Here is a 17,780-nt window from a genome sequence, read left to right on the forward strand (position 1 = left end):
GAAGAAAGCAAACAACAACTATAACACTTAAAGTCATTATTATATTATGGAGTCTCACGTTTTCTTTTCATCACTGAAAAAGTAAATAACACGGTGAATGGAGACGCTAGCTGCCCCATTTAGGTGTTGCATCAATTTGCCCACCAACACAAGTAACAATTTCTTCATATTATCAAAGTGGCAACAGTTCAGAAAAATTAAAACTTAATTTTTACAAGGCTACCTGAATGCCTTCTAAAATAAATTATAATTAAAGCAATAACTGCTCCACCCATAAAAGGAAAAAAAAAAAAAAACCCAGAACAACGAAGAATGCCCAACCAATATTATCCTGCTATGATGTCACTCACAGTGTCAGTGGTGTTATCTCCTCGGATGTCTGAGTCATCTCGACTGAACTGGTAAAGGGTCAGTTAGGAGTGTCTACCGTCTGCCTTCAGTTCAGAATGAATTCATGCTCAGAACTTGATTTAATTGAATTCACTCCAGTTTTTTGATTCATACAGTGAAGGGCAAGCATTTAAGGAAAGCATTGACTCTTTATTATGCAGTGCATCCCTGTGCATCTCTATGAAAATGGCTGGGTGGGGCAGCTAAATGAGCATTTGGTGGCAAAAGCTGTTTTTCCAAATTAATAAGCTCAACAGCTGCAGTATTCAGTATGAGTGTAATGATCTAACATTAAGATGTTCTGCTATCTGTTGCTATGAGTTGCCTGTTGGATATAATTTGTGTGTATTGGCTCGTCTAATAAATGATGTACAGTATTATAAACAACCTCCTCTCAGCTGCACTGAATCCTCCCAGCTGCTGCAGGCTGGTTTTCAAGATTTCACTTTCACATGAATTGTCGACTGACAAGCTATTCAAGTGCTGCTGTTTTTCAGACTGTATGGGAAAACTGTAGTCTTGAGTTTGCTCAGTTTAATGTCACACACACAAGCACAAATAGACATGTCTATGTATGCAGGCATGTATGTAAAGGTCTGTGGCTGTGTTTCTTCATGTACTGTACATACATCCATCCATCCTGTTTGGTGAGCCGTCACAGACGAAGTGTAACTCAACAGATGCTTGGAAGAGTGTGTTGGCTTTGAATATTTATTGAGACGAGGGAGTGGGAGCAAAGTGGCTGCCTGTGCTTCTGCTTCTTTCCTGACAAATATCGGCGACTTTTGAGAGAAAGGAAGTCAGAAATTGTGTCAAGCAGATGTGTTGAGGCAATCCATCTCCTTAGTTTCCTCGTTCCTGCTTTGGTTCAAGGTGAATCGAGAAGTTATTCTGGGTCAAGGAGGAAGAGTGCCACAAGAGAAGCAAATAAGGTTATGGTACGTTCAGGGAGCAACTGCTCTTCTTTTAAACTATACAAAAGAAATGAATTACACTTCGGGAGGCTTTTATTCCTTGAAGACTTGTCAGGGGTGAGAATGTGATGCATTCACTCCACTGTGTTTTCTCATGTGGACATCTTTTACATAGCAGAAAGTGCTCCTTGTCCTTCCTTACCCTGGCATGTACCTGAGCCTCACACCCCGGTGACACTGCGTGAGTGTGAAAACATCCTCAGGAATTAAAGGGAGCATTTAACAGCTCTATTGTGCCTGTTTCCTCCAGTTAAAACGAAATAGTGCGAGTAAAAGGATCAGTCTGAAGGTCACCTCTGTGTTGTTGAGCCAGGATGTCTAATGAGGACAACAGCAAATCCGTAATGAGGATTTTGAAAGCTGTAAGTTCAGCACAAGAATTAATCTATACCATCTCAGCTGTGATTAAAACAGTAATTCATTTTGCTTTGTCTAAGTGTGATGTTGATCATTTCTCACTGCAGCAAGGAAACAAAACAAGTAAAGGACATCAGCTGAAATATAATGGAGTAGGTGTTTTTCTGTTTTTGTGACTAATTGATGGTGGCTGTCATCTGACGTGCATTAGTGACATTTTCCATTTTCCCAACAGATTTGGCTGAGATCCACCCAAATCTATGGGGCTTGAAGTACTCTGCTCCCAGCTCTAATGAAACAAGATGTTTGCAGCTATATTCACAAAATACATGCATGACTGGCTGGAAATACAGCTGCAGCCACCCCCCATCACTTGTTTATCACTTTTTTTGCCGTAATAACAATTATATGGGAGGACGTCTGGAATTAATTTTGTCTCTGAACTCATGAACAAATACTTTAACTGCATTTCAGCTCACATGAATATACAGCAGACCACACTTTATTTGAACAGTCTAATGACCTTCGGAGTTGCTAATCACCTTCCGTCGGGTAAAGTCACGTTTGAAGATGCTGCGCTTGTAATATGAATGATAATCATCGCCCACATAGGAGTGGAGAAGGAAAGAAATTGAATTAGTGTAGGTAATGGCCATCCCTAAAACTCTGTTAGTGTGTTAGTTTTAGTCAGCATAGGCTTCTCTTCAAAAACCTGTATATGAAAAAGCTATGAAAAAGCTATTGTCATATGTCAGTTAATTACCCTAATTGCCCTGAGGTACTCCACTGTTGCGGCTCAGTAGTTCTGTTTGGAGCTTTAAATTTTCTAGACCGATAGGAGAATGTTAGTTCAGCTCTGTTTGCATGTCCTTTGGCATCGTATCTCTGGGAAAGCAGAGCCCAAATGCTGTAGTGCTGTGATGACCTGTGCTTTAAATGAGGTCCAACTGGCACTCATAAGAACTGCACCTTTTATTTCATCTGGAGGACTAGAGATTTCCCTCTGGGCCGGGCTGTGTTGGTTCACTTTGAGGCCCTTCACACATCAGAAAGAGGATGCTTAGCTGCTGACTTGCTCCGGTGCTGCACTTCAACACCCAATCACACCTCAGCAGAGACGAGAAAATCAAATGTCTGAATCATTCAGTGTGGGTCATGGAAAAGGTCAACCCGGCCTATTTCTGGGTCCTCCATTGCCGCAGTGACTCTGCCATCTTTAATTCATGGCCGTTGTCTGGGCTGTCGCTGGGAGCTGGCAGCTGAGTGACTGAGAGTGACCCGCCTGCCTGGGAATTCTGAGATAAATTCTCTGGAAAGTCGGTGAGAAATGTGTTTGGTTACACTCCTGTGGATGTCAGGTGGTTTCACGTCAGGTTCCCTCTTCAATCAAAGCGACCTCAAAGCCCCTGACTTTCTGCTTCTTGCCCTGCTAATTATTCATGCTGTTGAGCAACTTCAGATTTTTTCCAAGATGCATTAGCTTTTCAGTGACGATGACGTTTAGCGTTATAGAAGATTTGAAAATTAGATGGTTTAATTATTCTATATTATTCAATCATTTAATTACATTTTATATAGATGAAGATATGAGCGGTATGGTTCAGCCAGGAAAAAGTGATGTCCTCAAGAAATATAGGTTCATAAAATGCCATAGTCTAATCTAGACGTGCTCTGTCACATTAAGATAAAAAATTGGACTGAATATGAATTAAAGCGTTGAGAGTAATGATAAACTAACCACAGCAGCTGACGTGTGACATGCAGCTTCTGACAAGAACAGACCTTTTGGAGCAGAGAAAAGCTTGGAGCCATCTTTAATTTTAGTAGGAGGGCACGCCTTAATGACACAAGCTGTTTGAGTGTGCGGACATGGTGTCAAGCTGATGCTAATTTGCTTGCAGGTGATGTTCTCTGCTGTCCTCGTTCCAGCCGCACTCTCTTTTCAATTCACTTGCACTTTTATTGCCGTTGTCACCCGCTGCACTGTTCTAAAATGGCTTTTTTGGCTGACAGTACAGGAGTGTGTGTGTGTGTGTGTGTGCGTGTGTGCGTGAGCAAAAATGAGTCAGGTGTCCTTGGTCGTGGCTTATCATTATAATAAAAGATATATAGGTGGCCCCAGAGAGTGAATGAAATATGTCCTAAACTGCAGCAGGCTCTGGGAGCGGCTGTCCTCGCTGCCAGGCTCCCAGCATCCTCCTTGGCCCCTCACATATCACAGATGGTATCTTGGCACTGACTACCCACCTGTGAGGGAAGGCAAACAACCAAGTCCCTGACTTCTTGTTCAGCCTTGGGTTTAGCCTCATCAGGACATATTTAATGTTCCAGGCAAGGTCAGCCAATCACGGCCAAATGTTGGAGACCGTCTCAAGCTGTTTTTCTACTTAATATGTGTAGAGGATGCCTTGATCAAACACAAACTGAGATTATCTGAGAGATTATTATGACCCTAAATCAACACTGCCCTTCAAAAAAAAAAAATCTCTGATTGTCCCCGAGGGGAGACAGTCCTACTGTTACAGCCCCTGACAAGCTGTGTAGCTAAGAATTTAGCTGAAGGTGAAATGGTTATCCATCCATGTGTATGTGCTGCACCTATTCAGGCACTTACTGCCATCATGGGAAAGGGTTTCTCTGCTTCAGGACAGTCGATTGGGTTGCTGAGAGGTTTAGCTAAATGGACTTGGTTAATTTTTCAGCTTGCTGAAGACTTAAGACGGTGCATGTCAGATAATTAACCAAGGCAGACGGATGAGACAGGAGATCTGCAGGACAGCACTGCAGAGCATACACTGACAACATGGGGCACTCACTACGAAGATGTCGTACCGAAAATTAAACTAGCACTCTGAATTCAGTGACCTTCGGGATTCTCCTTGCATACTGTATTTGTAAATTAGGTCGCCTATTTTGGGAGGGAAAACTACTGCATCCTCAGAACCCCTGTCGTTAGCTCACACCTCGAGCTGCTGCTGCTGATTATTGCCTCCATCAACAGGGAGGTTATGTTTGTACCTGCGTCTGTTCGCTGTTTTTTTTTTTTTTTTTTGTAAGCAGGATGAGAGAAAAATAGGCCACAGAAGGTTTTGATGCTGATCACTTTAATCGCTTTCTAAATCATTGTGACATCAGAATCAGAAATACTACCACAGAGGACATTTTTATCAGTTTCTCAGGAAACAACAGTGTTGATCTATGAGTATATGGTGCAGCTTTAGATCTAAAAATCCTACAGATATGTGTTAGAATAAGATAGGATTATTTGGCGTGGTTATGAATTCTTCTGAGTAACACCCTAGTTTCCAGCTGTTGTTACACTTACTTCAGTCATAATTACCCCGAGCTCTGTGTTTGTGTGTTTGTTTTGTCCGACCAGTGAACGAGTGTTCAAAGATTTTGTTGACAGACAATTAGTGAGTTATTAATACATCGCAAATCTTCATTGGTTTTACCTGAGTAATTATTTGTTTAGCACTGTTGGTTAGACAAAACATTACCATGGGCTATGGAAATTTTTTGCGGCATTGTGTACACGGAAGATTAATCACTTGAGTGGAGAAAATAAATGGTAGATAACACAATAATTAAATTAATTGTTTGCTACGGCTCTATAAATATCAAATTTGCGAACAATTAATATTTTGTAAATCAGATAATCAGCTTTTTGTTATAGAATGCTCACACATAATTAAATAAATATTCCAGAGGGGTGATGGATTATTATTATAATTTTTTTTTGTATTGTTGAATGTGAGAGTAAACCAGTTTATACAGTGAGAAATAATACAATGGATTTATCTAGAAGAAAAACCACTATAATGCATCTCTGTAGCTCCTTTATTGTAAATCCCACTGCGACTGTACTTGACTAGCAGTCATTTTCTCACTGATGAGCTACTGTGATTGATGCTGCCGTTGCCACGGCAACAGAGCATCATCATAGAGAGTGTGACACTTTTTGGGCGAGGTCGTTGTTATTTGGCATCACCTTATATGAGAATGAATAGAGAGTGTAGCAGACAATGTGGCTGTTCTTCGTCACTGTGATTTAATAAGATAAAGACGTGGATAGCTACAATAAGTCGTACACCTCACCCCCCCCCCCCCCCCCCCCCCCCCTCCCCATCTGAGGTGATCATTAGCATCCAGTGTGATTGTATTTTTTATTAAAAAGCACCATTTTAATCATCTCTGGTGTGACGTCAGTGAAATGGGATGTGGTGTTATCAATCCCGTGTTCCTGTCGATCACACAGGTGCATTTACACACACACACATGCAAACGCAGACTAACTATGCTTGGCTGGATGCTTCATTAAATGGAAGGTTGTGATTAGTATTGAGAGCTGACAAGCCTCCCAGAGAACTCAATGAATTAAGCAGTGAAGTGATGAAGAGAAAAGTTGAATACACTGACAGATGCAGGCTGAAGAGGGACTTCAGTGTTTTAGTCACTGTTCTACATAAGTTTGCTCTTATACATTCTGTAGTCCTCTTCAAGCAAAATCTAAAAAACCTGGGAAAATAATTCAAAACACATTAAACACACAGTTTAGTGAAAGTTAGGTTTGCAACCAATAAATACTGCTTGCAAATCTGCCAATTATTCTTTCGAATGATCTTTGGCTGATTGCACTGTTTGAAAACTCATCAATTAATATTCATATTTTCCATTTGAATTAACAATGAATTTTCCATTGGAGGGTCCAAAGTGATCAGTCAGAAGTAGTAAGAAATCTTGATATCTTGATATTGTAGCATTATTATAGGCCATAATCTGTCTATTGAAATGATGAAGTATGCGATGAGCTGCTATAAAAGCCGTGAGTGAGCTTGGCTTTTGGGCAGTGGTTTCACTTCAGTTCAGAACATTCAGCTTTGTTTTTACAGGGTTGAGTAACTTTGGTTAGATAAATGGCTGTATCCAATGCTGATGAGTTTATAATAATGGGAGCAGAATGATGATGCTGAAACCACAAAGTAACTCTTAACCGATTTTCTGTCCTTAAGTTTGAATTAATTAACAGACATCTTGCACCTAAAGAAGTCTGACAGAAGCCTCTCCTCCTCCTCTTCCTCAGCCTGCTCTTTATTCACAGTCACGAGCTCTTCGCTGTTGTCCATCGAGGCAACTGGGCCAAGAGGGTTCATTCAATCCCATCACTCCTCCTGATGAGCAGAGGGAAATAACAAACATAAAAGCTTAGCGGAAAGAGGCCCGAGGCTCGGCCTAGTTATTTACAGATTGTCTTAGAATCCAAAAGCTATGTTATAAGTGGCTTATTTCTTGGCTGAAGGTTGATGTTGTTGCACAGGCACGTTTTGACCCTGAATTATGCCATTGCGTTCAGACTACAAGACAAAAGGATTATTATGATTTTTTTTTTTTTTTCCCGGAAGAGACTCCCATCTTTTCCTTGAAATGTGTAAATGTGGAGGCTCACCTGCGCAGAGCGACGAGCAGAACAATCAGTCCTCTACCCGCCACAACTCCCACGTGTGAAATATGAACACAGGGAACAGCTACCCATAATGCTCCTGCCATCTGTTCATTTATTAGTCTGGAACACCCAGCCCTAGTCCAAGCGTTAAAGTTCATTAATATTCATACAACATTCATTTATGGAAACGTTGCCCATGGAGTTGGGCTATTAGTGTCACAGACAGGATAGGAGAAGTCGCACTAATTGATGATTGATGGCTCTGCCATTAGCAGCAAGGCTCACAGCCAGACTTAATGCAGTACTAAGCTGTACTCTTTTAGGCTGCTGACATCTTTAGAAATTGCGACATTGGCTGATTTGTTCCATAGTGTAGTACACTTTCTTTACATTTGGTCGTAATGCTTATGGTCTCAGTTTATATACAGTAATCCTGTATGCTTTCATTGCTGCTGTTGTATCCTGCGTGCTGAAGTGTAAGTACTGACGATCTTAGTTTAGTATTTCGGGGAAATATTTGTTTCAGATGAGAGAAGACTCAGATCAGAAAGTCTTACTCTCATTTCTGTTTGTTCATAATGAAACTGCAGCAAGTCAGCTTAGATTGGTTTGAGGATGGGGGAAGAAAGGACATGCCTGGTGCTGACCATGAATAGTCAATTTTAAATATGAATAAAACAAAGAAGTAATAATGGGTAGCTTCAGAGGTGGAATACTAAGAGCCAGAGACAGATTTTGTTACCTTCAAATGGAGCCCGGCTAGCCAACAGCCATTAGTGGATTCATGGATTGTTCATATTTACCATCAGAGTGATATCAGTTTTGTCACTTTTGGCAAGAAAACAGCATGCGTTCCCTAATTGCAGGGTATTTCTTAAATCTATGATTTATTCATTTGAGTAATGTTTGTTTAGACTATAAAATGTCCAGAAATGGTGAAAACGATCCACGTCCCATCGCCTAAGGCTTGTTTCACCCATCCAAACTTCACTGATGTATGTATGTAACAAAGAAAAGCAGCAAAATGGAATAAACTGAACACAAAGAGCTTTTGATGCTTGTCCAAGTGCTCCTATCTGTGTGGAGGTGTCTAATTGTTGTGTTTCTTTTTCCTGCTTTAGGTTGTCTGTTTGAAGATGAGCTCTGTAGACCTTACGAATTCTGCGTCAACGGTAAGAGGGGCTTCTGCGCCCACCAATCCTTATTTTAGTCCCGCTCTGTCTCATCTGCCATCATGACCCAACACAGCTACATCTTTAACGATTAGCTCTTGTCTCGGCTCAGTTTAGACATATGAGTCATGTTTAAGTGAAGTATTAAATCACAGCACAGTATAAATATCGAATTATTGTCCCTTTTTATTAATCAAACTTTAAACTTCTATCAAGAGGAACACTTTCCTCTCTATACCGAGGTTTTCCCCAAACCCCTTGTGGTCACAACCTAATCTAAAAACCATCTTGTCATAGAGGATGGAGGTATTAGTGCCAGTGGTTGCCATAGCGATGGGTCACCTGATGAATGGAGAGGAAATGTCGGCGCCTTTCAAAGTGTGGCATTCAGAAGAAACATACGGTGGACTATAATTTTGAAGAGGACTGATAGCATATCGATACCGAGGATCATTTTCACCATAGACATGTCGAGAAAGGTTAATGTATTCACTCATAGTGAAAAGATTTGACACCAAAGAGCAGCGGTCCAGGATACAGTGCCTGTGTGTATCTGTCTCAGTGAATGTTAGTGTTTTTTGTCGCTGGAATCATATTTAAATGCCTCCAATTTGGGTTTGTCTGTTTTTGTTTGGCTGAGTTTTACTGGCTTCATTTACTTTCTGTAGGTTCCTCTTAAAATCTATTTCATAAACAGGATGAAGCCCACAAGGGGGAACACTTGCCTGTTTGCAGACAATAAAATGCCATGCAAAACATGATTTGACCTATAGGAGACAGTACGCACTGACACACAGGAGCACAAACACTGAAAAACACAAAGAAAATACTGCTTTGAATATTAATGTGTTAATAAAAGGAAGAGAATGACCTGAGGTAACAACAGCCTTTCTGTCTGTGCTGTGTAGTCCCTCACTGCCTTGATTATGTATGTAAAGATTTAGTTTTTGTTTCTTGTAAGGGCCACAACTAATTTTTATTTTCACGTATACTCATATGCTCATACTTAAGGAGGCAGAAAGAGCTCTCTTGGCTCTGTTCAAAACTAACAGAACACAGCTGCCTCACCACATAACTTCCTGGAAAACACGTCCTCATTTTTTTATGATTAAACAAATGGGATGTTCCATGTCAATAATGACCTTTAAACTTGCCAGTAGGCAGATTTTGTTATGACTGGGCTGAGCCAGTGAGGCTGTTTCACCTTAAAAACCTATATCTTAATATTTTATGAACAGGCACAACTGTGTATCTGTGTTCTCCTCTGAATCGTTGGTAATGTATCGATCCCCGCAGAGGAAATGAAAACAAATGTCAGGTGATTACCTTTAAATGTATTTATACTCACCTGTCTGTGGATGTTCGTCCTTTAGAAGTAACTTTGGAACTTTCCACATCCATTTCCACATTAACCCGGTTTTTGAGAAAACAGGGAAAGAAGACAAAGTTAAAAAAAGCTGACTTTAATTACACTGACTGCACTGGAACAGAGGGGAGTTGTGTGTAGCCTAATAGGAAGAAACTGCTGACACCTCTACATAAAAACACCCAGAGGGAGAAAAGGTTGTCTTACATTACACTAAACCATCGTGCAAGGATGGGGTGTGTATGGTCACTTTTTTTTTTTTTTTTTATATTTGATGTCTCTCTCCTCCCATATCTTTCATGATCACTTTTATTTTGTTTCATGTTTTTGCCCCAGGAGAAGCACTCACACTATCCTGCTTACAAGGAAATGTTATTACAGGCCCCATGCTCACTACAGGCAAATAGATATAGGCAAAAAAAAGACTAATCCCGGATTAATGTTGCATCTAATATACAAGTAATGAGACATTATTTAGTTGCTTCATAACGCTCCACATGTACACAGTCTCCTCTCTGTCAGTCTCTATTGGACCCCTGATGAGCAGCAGCCACCACATAGACAGGGGATGAGTGGGAGTAACTAGGTCTGCCACTTCGACTCTTCCTGTGGTCCCTGAAGGTGCAACCTGGTTTATTCTGGGCTGGGCCAACTTTGCTCCTCTTCACCCATGCTGTTGCCATGCCAAGCGGCTGACTGTGAAGCGGAGGGTTGTGATGTGTTCTGTTAACACCGTCTTATATATGTATATGTATTTTTACAGTGGATACAAAGATTTCTAAACCTCTCTTGGTTTTGACAATGAAGACTCTTTCGTGTGAAAATGAAGCAGAAATGGGAAAAAAAAAAAAGAATATATCTTTGCTTAAGCACCAAAACACATCTCTGACTTTTGATGTTTCCAGCATATTTATTTTGAAACAAGAACCTTCTAAAATGCTCGGATGCTGGTGAAAGAAACAAGCGGCACCATGGTTATAACTATATGTTCCAGGGGTTGTATTTAAAATTGAATGCTTCACTTTTTCAACTTCGTGCTGGAAGTGTTTGAATGTAAACTTACTTAAATCAAATAAAAGGCAGCACTGAAGGAGCTAACATTACCTCCCAAACTATGATAGTATTTTTTCTAACCCAAGAAATGATGTAGTCAGCAAATAAATTTCTCTTCAATGGAAGTCAGGTTTTAATGGTATTATACGTAGTAAGCTACTTAGCTGGAAATGGATTTGGACTTGATTTAGCACAAATAAAGACACAGTCAGCTGCTGCTCTACATGCTCTTAAAATGTGTATAACAAATCACTTCGGCATGTGGAGAAATCCCAAGTTGCTTTGGAGCTCTGATTGGTTCCAAGAGAAGAATTTAGCCAGATAGTCAACTGATCATATCATAAATACACTTCTTCCAAAAGGTGATTAAAACGAACAAGACGTATTTAAATTATTAAATCATTGACCAGCCTTCATGTACAGTTTAAACACTGTGGTGAAGGAGAGTACCTGGACATCTATGAGTTTGTATTGTGTGTAATCTACTCTGAGAAAACTTCCAGGATATAAGATATAAAAAACTTTTAATGAGGTGAAAGCTGCAGCTGGTGGGGTGCTTTTTTTTTTTTCTTTTTTTTTTTTCTCCTTAGAAAATGTTCGTGTGTTGCACTTTCACTCATTGTGTCATTGATTAAGTAGATCAATTACTATCCTCCATGTATCATTTGGTCATATCCTGTCATGCCTCATTTTGGAACTAACCTCTTCAAAACTTTACTTCCATCTTCAGGGGAATACTTTTGAAGAGGTTGCTTTGAAAGGATATGTAATTAACCTGGGCTTTGAATGCATTTTCATTTAATGCAACTCTCTAGAGTCAGTGGCTTACCGGTATGATAAACTAAGCTGAAATACAGTGGATAAGTGCTACGTGCTTCCCACAGGGCAGCGGTTGGCTCCTATTAAACACTTAACCAACGGTGTTTTATTGATTGGTGGCTATCTTGCCTCCATATGGGCCAACGCCACATTGTATTTTAGATTTAAACATCTCTATTGATCGCAGCTTCCAACAAGTGCAGCTCCAGCGTAAACACTCTAAATAACCACTATAAAATCTATAATCCTAAGAAATCTGCATGGAATAATTAAAACATGAAGTGCTACGTTAAGAAACACGAGCTTTTGGTGGGGGACATCTAAAGATATAATGGGAGAAGATGTTACTGAAAATAAAAATGTAATTGTGCTAATTTATATTTTATAGCCAAATTAAATAGGCAGTATGTTGGATGTAGCAATGAGTCTAGCCTTGGTTATTTTCTGCATTTACATGTAGATTGCAGTCCGTGCATGAATGTAATTATAATTTCAAAGCCACAATTGTGAAATAAAACAGCCCTGAATAATCCGTAAACTCTTCATTAAACATCCTGACCACTTTAGCTTTTGTTGGAGTACTTTTCTTTATTAGCAGACTACATCTGGCCGGTCTCGGTGCATTGATTTGAGCCCATTTATTTTCATGGATTGAGTTGCACAGCTAATACACCTGTTCCAATACATCTTAATGTGTCATGTGGGTCCGTCCTCCTCTCCTCCCGTTGTACAGTGTCTTAGAAAAGCTTTGCTGACTGCCAGCTTTGGTGTTTGCTGCTTTTATCCCCGTTAACTTCCACAGTTTAAATAGCTTTAACAGCAGCCTGGTGTCGCTCTGTCAGTCACAGTTGGAAGAGAGTGGAGAGTCTGGGTCTTTTCTGGCTGAAAATCTTCCTCTCTATTTCCGTCAACATGCTTTTTGACGGAGTGCAGCAGGTCTTTATTGAGAATGACACTGATTTGTAGACTTGTACATGGAAGAGCTGACTGATTGCTTCAATGGCCTTGCTTTATGCATTGATCAAGGTTCATTTGCATTGGAGTTGTCTTCTGTTGATTACAGTGACAACAGGAGTTGTGTCTTGTAGCGAGGCACAAATTGATTTATTGTCAGCTTAATATTTCCTTACACCTTCCTGACAAATGATCATTAGAAAATCGCTGTTCTGCTTCACAGACTTTGCTTCATCTTCAAATAACCTTGAAGGTGTCAGACCTATATAGATGCACAAAGGCTCCCTGTTACCTTCTGACACATTTTAGGAAAAACTCTCACATATTTGACTATGCTACATTTCTCTGTTATTTTTGAATTTGGACAAGCCCTTGTTCTCTGAACATATTCTGCGCTCCTCCAAGCCTGAAATTAAACTATTGTTTTTAGCTGTCAAAAAAAAATTCAATTTCATACAAATTGCCAACTTCAATGAACCGTTGTTGCTTGTTTTGATAGTCTCAATTGTGAATACACAGTCTAAATTGACAGAAAAGTGCTTTGTGATCCATCATGCATGTGGCCCTGAACAGTTCAGCATCAGTCAGTCAACTGTTATGTTCAACAAACAAGGATTGTTTGTTGTAAAACACCCTAACGTCTCTTTCAATGCACTAAATCCCTGTGTGTCTGCTTGTTATTGGGAAAGTCCTCAACAGAGAAGGAAATAAAATGTTTAATAGAGGCAATTGCCATGAAAACCAGTGAGGGATGCAGCACATCAACCATTTAGCAGTTTCCCGCCATTTGTTATGTCACTGGCCTCCCTTCATTTCTTACATAATGTGTTTTCAGCTTCAATCTAGGAAAACTGACTGATACCACAGGCCCTTCTGGAAAACGAAGCCTTTATTCTGCCATCATATTAATCACTTCATCTGTTATAATATTGGAAAAGATGCGTTGTTGGCGAAGAGGAACTAGACAGCTGTAGTCTCGTGACTCAGACATGTGCGTCTGTAGGTGGGAAGTTTTTTTTTTTTTTCTCTTGTGCCTGTGCTCTCAAAATAACCACAGAGTGTTTGACTGTGTTTTCTATGTTAATTCACTGGCTCCCTTGGGCTCTCTCTCCTATACAGAGCTATCATCTATCAGGTCAAAGAGGGAGAGCGCCTGGAAAACAGCCATTCCTGCTTTAGAATAAGAATTTCATTTAGAACACCATCTCACCTCATATTATTTATTTGTAATTGTCAGTCACTGGATTTTACACACGACGTGGTGCTGTAATATATTTTTTACCCAAATATAGAAAATCATTCTCAATGGGGTTTAAATGGATGAAATTAAAAAAAAATTTTTTTTCTTTGATACCAAGGTGAGGTTTGGCATGCTTTATTCTATGAAGAGGTTGTGAGATATTAGAGATCATAAATACTTGGATTCGCACTCATCTATTTTTAAGCCGTTGTGACAGAAAGCTGAAAATTGCACCATGTAATGGACATCAGCGTTTGTGCACTCCCATTGTCTAATGTGTCAATAAGCATAAATCGCACCGTTGATGATTGCTGTCATTGTGCGAGATCTTGGGGCTAATTAATGGGATGCTGCGGTGCATGATAAAGTGTTGATTCACATCATTAGATCCCATCTTATCACAGCGGCACTGTCACACATATTCCCACACAGCAGTATGCATGGCTGCACACAGCCACATGCACAGAGGAAATAGCTTTGATCAAATCTGCAGGTTTCAAACCCTCAGAGACCATCTGTGAGGTGGACTTTCATTTTGTGAGTCTGGCCAACAAGATGCATGGATTTATCTCTCCAGCTGAGAGAAGGTGACAACGCAGTTCATTTGTATTCCATACGTTGCATCTCCACACTGCCTTTTGACCTCCTCAGCCTACCATCCTTCACAGGTCTAGACCGGCCATTGAATTATGGGGCTGATAGGGACACTGTAGCGTGGGTTGCCTAGAAACCTGCATTAGGTGAGGCGGGTAGCCTGCTGATAGGGAGATTACCAGGATCCCTGATAAAGTCCTTCCTGCCATGAACAGCTGCTTATCTTTGTGCTGTCAGAGGAAAAATGTCAGCTATTAGCTCCCCCATAAACAGGAAGTGAGAGGTACAGAGCCACTGCAGGTGACGCGCACAATTTCAACATTTCATCGGAGAAGTTGGATTTTATTTTTCATCACCTCAGCCACGAACACATTGGGAAATTTGTTTGGTGTATTTCTCACTGTGCATCATTATGAACCTGTTTTCATAATTTTCCTCTCTTCTTGTCCTGTAGATGGAGTGTTTGGAAGGTGCCGGGAGTTGGCTGGTGCAGACCTGTATACATACGATATTAGCTCCCCTGTTCTGCAGCGCCTCAGGATTCTCCTACAGAAATTGGCTCACAGAGGTAAACACTGACTGCCTGTCTGTCTTTGTCCGAGCGTCCTTCTTTTCCTGCTCCGCAGCCTTTATCAATCATGCACAGGGCCTACAGCAAGTGTGTGTCCACTGCTATTGTAAGAAGCAAGCCAAATAAGTCAAGCTGTCTCTCTGGCTGGCGAAGCACACCACCACTGAGCTAGAACAGGTCATTTGACTCAAATCAGGCCATTGTTTTGCCATTGCTGCCTAACCCCAACAGCCAATCTAATTGGCTTGTATGCCGGTAGGACATTTAAAGCTAATTTTATGGGTGAGTAACTGGGAGGTGTACAGGCTAAACACATCAGACAGTCTCTCCTACTCAATCAATGGCTGCAGCTAATGTGCTTGTTATAATGGGTTACACCTTTAGGGGGGACAGTGCAGAGACAAAAAACGCATTTATGGCAGAAGTAATTATGCAGCTCATAATGAATGAGCAGAAAGTAGGAATTGGAGAATTAGCGTTCCCGACCTGAAGCTACTTTGAGTTTCTCATCAGCACTTCTCATCAAAAATGTCAAGTCTTGTACTGGCAGTGGTGAACGGAGCTTTCTTCTACTGACAGTTCCTACTATGTGAGCTGCAGCTAACGGTGACGGGAGCATCCAGGCTCACTTGGCTCCAGCTTGTCTTTTGTCCCAAAATAAATAAACAAACTTTTGGAAACGCATCTTCTGCTCATGAACAATTCAGCAAGGAATTGCCTTAAATGTCATATGTGTTGCAGTATATGAGCCAAAAGATTATTATATGGGCCTGTAATTTTGGAATAACTAGTGCAGACACACACTGTTCTCTTTTCTAGTTACTTATTAGAAAGTATGTGCACATTGGGTCAAATGTGTTCACAGATTAACAACTCACCACATATTCCAATATAAATAATGGATTTACTTGGAATTACAGGAAGCAGCAATCTCTTGTAAACTCAGTCCACTAAATCCTCAATAAAAGGTCCATCTGTATTTTCCTTATGATAATAAAAGGTTTGATAAATCTTGAGGAATCATTCTGCAAGCTTATTTGGAAATTTCTAGGGAATTACAAATATCTGAACTCTCCTTGTGCAGAAAGTATTTATTTCCCCCCTCCACACACTTAGCAGCCTGCAAATGCAGGTGTGACCCACCAGGGGGCAGTAGACACCTTTAACACAGACCGTGACCACAAAGCACAGTCCTCCAAACCTAATTGGCTTTGCAGGCCACTATGAGCTTAATATCTTTTAACAGGCGTGAACCAGTGTTGGAAATCATTAAGAGTAAGCAGTCGGCCAGAGGAAATCAAAAAAAAAAAAAAAAAGGAGGGGAAAAAAAATACCGTGATGAATATTAAGCCAGGCGAGACCACACATTTATTCTAATTACTGCTTAGAAATAAACAAGTGAGAGTGAGGAGGATGAGAAGAGATCCGGTGTGTAATTTTTCCCTGCTCTGTTTTAAGAGTTGGTGAATCCTTTAGATGCTTCTCATCATGACATGTTCTCTGACCTTGTGTTTTTAGACGCCCGTTTACTGATGCCGCAGACATGACATCATCACTTTGAATCAAATTCCCCCTTTCTGTCTTGTAGAATCACTTCCACACACACGGAGCATTATCTTCGCACCACTCCACAATGCACTGTTACTGCTTAGTGGCATGTTATTCTTATCAGCTCAACAGCAATTGAAGTGTCATCTTTGAGATGTGGGGTACTTTTTTTTTTTGAGGCCAGACAGGGTTATTGAGACCATTGTACTGTAACTTAAAGAGATGAAGAGGAAGAAGAAACGAGAAAGAACATCAATGGAATCGATTTACAATCCTCTTTATCTTGCATCAGAGATGCTGGTAGGAATCACACAATCTCTGCCCACTGCACAACACCAATGTCGTTCAGATCAATAGAAATTGACCCTTGTACAAAAGGGCTTGGGTTGTCTGGATGAGCCCCCCTTTTGCAGCACACATTGTCTGGTGTTAAATTTTCCTCCACAGTATTTTTATTTATTTATTTATTTATTTTTTGTAATGCTTGAGAGTGTCATCCAACTGGAAATGATTTTAACATACAGCACTAAGACTAAGCAACTTTAGTATTCACTGAGTGCAGCCACAGTGTGTCTACACTTTTCATAGCCAGGCTGCTGTCATATTGCTTTGGAATCATTATGGCTCTGCTAAATGTGTGTGTTTTGTTCGTGCAGACTGTATGGAAATACACACATGAGCTTACTCAGTAACTGCAGTAAATTGATTTAATGTACAATATATTAAAATTATGGGGCATTTAATCGACCGCTGTCTAAACCCCTCCCCGGAGCTCTGATTATCCAATCTAAACTTAGCAACTGTAACCAGGCATCCAGCCTGTCAATCTGGGGATTCTCCACATGCTAAAACTGTGTGGATGGGTTAGAATAAACACTCGACATAAAACTGTAAAAACGTTTTTTTTCCTTGCCTCATCTCTGCTAATGTAAGCTGCAGTTATCTTACTATCTATAGTACTAACAGACTTTATTCTCTCCAAAGGCAGAGGCCAAGTCATTAATTTATCTAATGTTTGCATTACCTGTTCAGCACCAGGACATCCAGACTGTGGAAGCCAAGAGGATACTTTATCACAGAGATTTAAGTGACAAGCAGCTCTTTGTCCAACTCATCAGTTATCCCTCATCCTAAAATCCTTTTCTCTTGTAAAAGTAGAACATGCTGTTCAAACAGAAGAACCTTCAGCATGAATCCAACCACAATTTTGCCCTTCCCAAGTTGTTGTTGTTGTTTTATTTTGTTTTTTTCATATTAGGCAATCAAACCATTCAAGGGTTTTGTCAGAATGGATCACAT

The 17,780-nt window shown here is 40.3% G+C and overlaps 1 protein-coding gene across 1 annotated transcript in view; it reads left to right on the forward strand.

Moving 5' to 3' along the window:
- The window catches only part of ptprn2 (protein tyrosine phosphatase receptor type N2), a 109,029-nt gene that overhangs the window by 4,013 nt on the left and 87,236 nt on the right, over positions 1 to 17,780 (forward strand). Inside the window, exons 2-3 of the mRNA XM_029529336.1 lie at positions 8,286 to 8,336; positions 14,817 to 14,930. Of these exons, the coding sequence (XP_029385196.1) occupies positions 8,286 to 8,336; positions 14,817 to 14,930 (165 nt within the window). The remainder of the gene's footprint in view (positions 1 to 8,285; positions 8,337 to 14,816; positions 14,931 to 17,780) is intronic.

The sequence above is a fragment of the Echeneis naucrates genome, chromosome 20 (genome assembly GCF_900963305.1).
Source record: "Echeneis naucrates chromosome 20, fEcheNa1.1, whole genome shotgun sequence".
NCBI lineage: Eukaryota > Metazoa > Chordata > Actinopteri > Carangiformes > Echeneidae > Echeneis > Echeneis naucrates.